Below are 4,511 nucleotides of genomic sequence, written 5' to 3' on the forward strand. Positions count from 1 at the left end.
CCCAAGTCCTTACCTAACCCGGCACATCTAGGTATAGGGGAAGATGTGACCTGCCCCCCTGTGACCGTGCTCAGGTCTAGCAGCCAATCAACAGGCCCATGTAGTCACATGACCAGGGGCATGCTATCACAGCAGGGGAGCAGGTAAGGCATATATATATATATAGTAGGTCTCTGTCATCGACTAACACATTGTGAGTGTTCACCTCATCTCCTGAATTTTCCCTCACTGCCGGATAACTTCATTGTGAAAACCCCGACAAAGGTTCTAAGCCAGAGGTAGCCAAACTCCGCCCCTCCAGCTGTGGTGGAACTACAAATCCCATGAGGCATTGCAGACACGACTCCAGGAGAGAGATGCTTCATGGGATTTGTAGTCTCAGTTGGAGGGGGCGGAGTTTGGCCGTCCCTGCTTTAAGCCTTTCCCAACTCATTCCAAAAACCCATTTGGCTTCTTTATAGTTGAGTGCGAGGAGCTGGGCCGGTCTTGTGTATGAAAGTGTCAGGATTGTTGCCCCGGACGATCGCTACACATGACTCATCCATCACACAGATAAAACACATTGTAGCAATATCATCTCTGCACACACCAACCTGACTCCTCATGTCATGAAAAGGTGGTAACACAATGACACATATCCCAACCTCTTCTTCTACATGTGTCATGGCTGGTGAAGGAATCTCTCCTACATGTGTCATGGCTGGTGAAGGAATCTCTCCTACATGTGTCATGGCTGGTGAAGGAATCTCTCCTACATGTGTCATGGCTGGTGAAGGAATCTCTCCTACATGTGTCATGGCTGGTGAAGGAATCTCTCCTACATGTGTCATGGCTGGTGAAGGAATCTCTCCTACATGTGTCATGGCTGGTGAAGGAATCTCTCCTACATGTGTCATGGCTGGTGAAGGAATCTCTCCTACATGTGTCATGGCTGGTGAAGGAATCTCTCCTACATGTGTCATGGCTGGTGAAGGAATCTCTTGTACATGTGTCATGGCTGGTGAAGGAATCTCTTGTACATGTGTCATGGCTGGTGAAGGAATCTCTTGTACATGTGTCATGGCTGGTGAAGGAATCTCTCCTACATGTGTCATGGCTGGTGAAGGAATCTCTTCTGTAAGAATCCCACCATACCTCCTTATTCTGCATAGTTTGCTGGAACCTCCACCTGCGTTTCAGCGCCTCTTTCTCGGCGCCCTTGTCCATCAAAGTGTAGAGAGACTTGCGCAGCATGAGGTCTCGGTCGTGGAAGCCCCACATCCCTGAAACAAGAGGCAATAACAATCAGGGCTTTGACGTGTTCTTTGGAGTCATGTGACATGTCATATTACAACATATAGACCCACCAAGGGAGGCTGCATGCAGCAAGCAGTTCCCATCTCCTGTAGTGGCCAAAGGAAGGAGCCTCTGGTACGACGGGTCCACCTGTATCCACCAGTTCAGGCGACCTGCGGAGACAGGAAGTTCACATGCGTTACGCATGTTGTGTGCAAACAACAAAACACAAGCAGAGGGGAACAGGACTAGTCGGCGGTATTGGCTTTAGGTTCCCCACATCTCATCTCCTCCCCGTTACGCATGTCTTACCACGTCTGGCAGTAGGGATTTGCTTCCCCAGGTCAGAGCCGCCCCCTGATGACTGGCGAGGGAATGTGGGTCATGCTGCAAAAGTGCGCTTACGCTTTAAATAAACTTCTTCCAAATAAAGACAAAATCAGCAGAACGTGTCCATGAATATCGGAGACTTCCAACGCTCAGCGTTTCCTGGAACATGCGTGTTCAGCAGAAGCAGGTTACCGTTATTACAATGTCACAGCGCTTCCGGCACAGCCGCCGACCCGCATTCCTGCGCGTGCTACGGCGGCGGCCATTACACTTTTATGCAGGAACTCCAACCGCAAGCCAAGAGGAGATATCGGGGGAAGGGATCCGCTTCACCCGCCTGGCAGAACGTCTCCTGGGGACAATATGGCCACAAAGGACCACTGGAGCCAAATGGATGCGTTCCAGAGCGCCAGCAATGCCACGTAAGATTAACCCCTCCCCCACACGTTGTCACACAAACTTTCCCCCCCAAAATCTGCTGAAGCTCGTGTACTTTCTCCAGCGACACAACGCTCAGGTGTGAACAACGGCCATAGAAATGAATGGGATTCCATGTCATGCTGAGCCACCTGAGTGTGAACTTACTGCACACATGTGGAACAAAGCTCACCATGCTTCCAGAACATACATGACTCTTGTATGACGACAATGTCTGCTGCTCCCGGAACTCACACATCAGAAACATTCGTTACAAGAAGCTTTCACATCATTCTTTTTGGGCCTCCGTGTGGTCACAGACGTGCCGGTGTTATCAGTGCCGACTTGGCACTTCCTGGCTCAGCAACTTCTTCATTGTTGTGGTAATAATGCCAACATGGCGGCCAAAGCAAATACCGAGAGGAAACCGCCGGCAACGGTTTGTGATTCTGTCAGCCCGGCAGTCTGTGCGGTTCCATAGAACCAGCGAGTGTCAGAGGGGATGAGAAACAACATGGAGGAATAAATGTGCTCTCCTGAACTGTGATCCCCCTACACCCCCCAGTATAGATCATGTGACCAGCACTCCTACATTTGGTCATGTGACACACGACATTGGGAGCAGATCTGACGCATCGGTTTCATCAGGAAAGGTATTGTGAGCGCTCAGATCAGGTTACAAACATAGTTCATTTGAGCGCTGGCTCTTTAAATCACATCAGAGACAAACTCGTGGACTGTAAGATCCTTAGATGTACGAATAAAGATTTCTGAAGACAAAAAAAAAAGAAAAAAACCAGACAGAAGTTTCATCAGGTTTTGTGTGCGGCTCTGGAGTCTGACTAATTACCCAGCAGCCATTGCTCTGCCCCGGTGACATCACCCTTGAAGAATCTGCAGGTTGGGTGTCACCCTCCCCCAGCAATGGAGATTGATTTATCAAATATGTGAAATTCCGTTCCCGCTATCCATGTACGGCCCCGATCCGTACAACGCCGGCCCCGATCCGTACAACGCCGGCCCCCGATTCACGCAACGCCGTCATGATCTGTAGAAGAGTGACTAATACGGAGAGAAGATGAAGAAACATGGCCAACAAATCCTGCCCGGTATCCGGACCGAAGACTTCCCCCAAAGACTCAACTTCTCGGTGACAACCAAATAATCAAATCTCAGAGAAGCGTTAAACACATTCACGTCATCGCCAATCCTTGTAAAGCTGCAAATGATCCGTGGTGATCCTGCCATGGCGGTCCTTGTTTCCTATAACAGGAAGTGCTTGGGCACTTCCTATTACAGGGTGACAACTGTCTCACTCCCAGTCCTGCTCTTGTGTGTTCACTCTCTCACACGGGGCTCAGATAACATTATGCGGCATGTGCTCTGTAGTCTGCTTTCTTGCTCCTCCCAGCGTTTCCTGAGCCCTGCGTTTACATTTCTCTTCGTTCTGCGGCTTGTGATCCCGATACGCATTCTTCCCGTCACATTGAACTTCGGTTTGCCACGACCTGATGATTTGCATAATGGAACATTTCATCACTTATCTCCGTTTGGAGGGTCATTATGTCGGCCTTTTGCTGATCTAAGGATCTGCACCTTTCACACGTCCACGTTTTGGACTTCTTGTTTATTTTGTGTCTGTTTTATGATGAATAAAGATCTTGGAATTAAAAAACCCCATTATGCCGGCATGGTCCACTGGTGTCACCATCAGTAAAATCTCCCGCCTCCACCTTCCCAAGGAGAACATGTAGACAAAATAGACTCAAAGAGGCCGCAGGAGATGCAGCAAAAATGGTGACAACACACAACAAAAAGGTAACAATTTATGATAAATAGCAGATTTGGTTTTTCCTGTCTGGTAAATGTTGTCAATAGAACAGGAAGTGAGGGGAAATCTGTTTAATGGAGCCCCAGATAGGAGTAAAGCGTCTAATACATGGCCAGAAAAATCAGTTTACCTTCCCTGCCACACATGGCCATGCTCTGTAACAGAGCTGTGTAAATGTCAGGACTGGGTGGACAGTAAACATTATATATGTATCTGGCGGTGTGTCAGGAGTTCGGCTTTAATACTTCTAGCAGAAGGTCTGTAGAGAACTCACCGGCATGCTCCAAGGCCACCAGCATGGACTGCTCAATGAGATCGTGCTCGATGAAGCCGCGGAAGTCATCACTGTACACGGTCAGGTCAGGCAGCTGGAAGGTGCACAATGGCATCTCTAGTGGATGATCGCCACTGCCATTGGTGGAGACATGCGACCGGGCCAAGGAAACAATGGACGAGCTGGCATGGGAGATGCCTCTAGATAGGCGTTTCTCTGAAGGACAGAAGAAGAGAGACAGTGTAAGTCATGATAACATCTGCATGGAGGATGTAGGCAGCCATGTTATAGGAAGGTATATCATTGTCTTTCCAACGCTTAGAACATAATTGCTCTTTGATTTTGTCGTGCTACTATATACTATAAGATGTCCTGCTACTATAT

The 4,511-nt window shown here is 48.8% G+C and overlaps 1 protein-coding gene across 1 annotated transcript in view; it reads right to left on the reverse strand.

The window, feature by feature from the left end:
• Window positions 1-4,343, reverse strand: part of LOC108803687 (OTU domain-containing protein 7B-like) — a gene marked incomplete at its 5' end in the record, with an annotated part of 14,510 nt that extends 10,167 nt beyond the window's left edge. Inside the window, 3 exons of the mRNA XM_018575509.1 lie at window positions 1,135-1,262; window positions 1,347-1,448; window positions 4,128-4,343. Coding sequence (XP_018431011.1) covers window positions 1,135-1,262; window positions 1,347-1,448; window positions 4,128-4,343 — 446 coding nt within the window. The remainder of the gene's footprint in view (window positions 1-1,134; window positions 1,263-1,346; window positions 1,449-4,127) is intronic.
• Between the last annotated feature and the right edge of the window lie 168 nt (window positions 4,344-4,511).

The sequence above is a fragment of the Nanorana parkeri genome, unplaced genomic scaffold (genome assembly GCF_000935625.1).
Source record: "Nanorana parkeri isolate BGI_ZX_2015 unplaced genomic scaffold, ASM93562v1 scaffold4034, whole genome shotgun sequence".
NCBI classification, from domain to species: Eukaryota; Metazoa; Chordata; class Amphibia; order Anura; family Dicroglossidae; genus Nanorana; species Nanorana parkeri.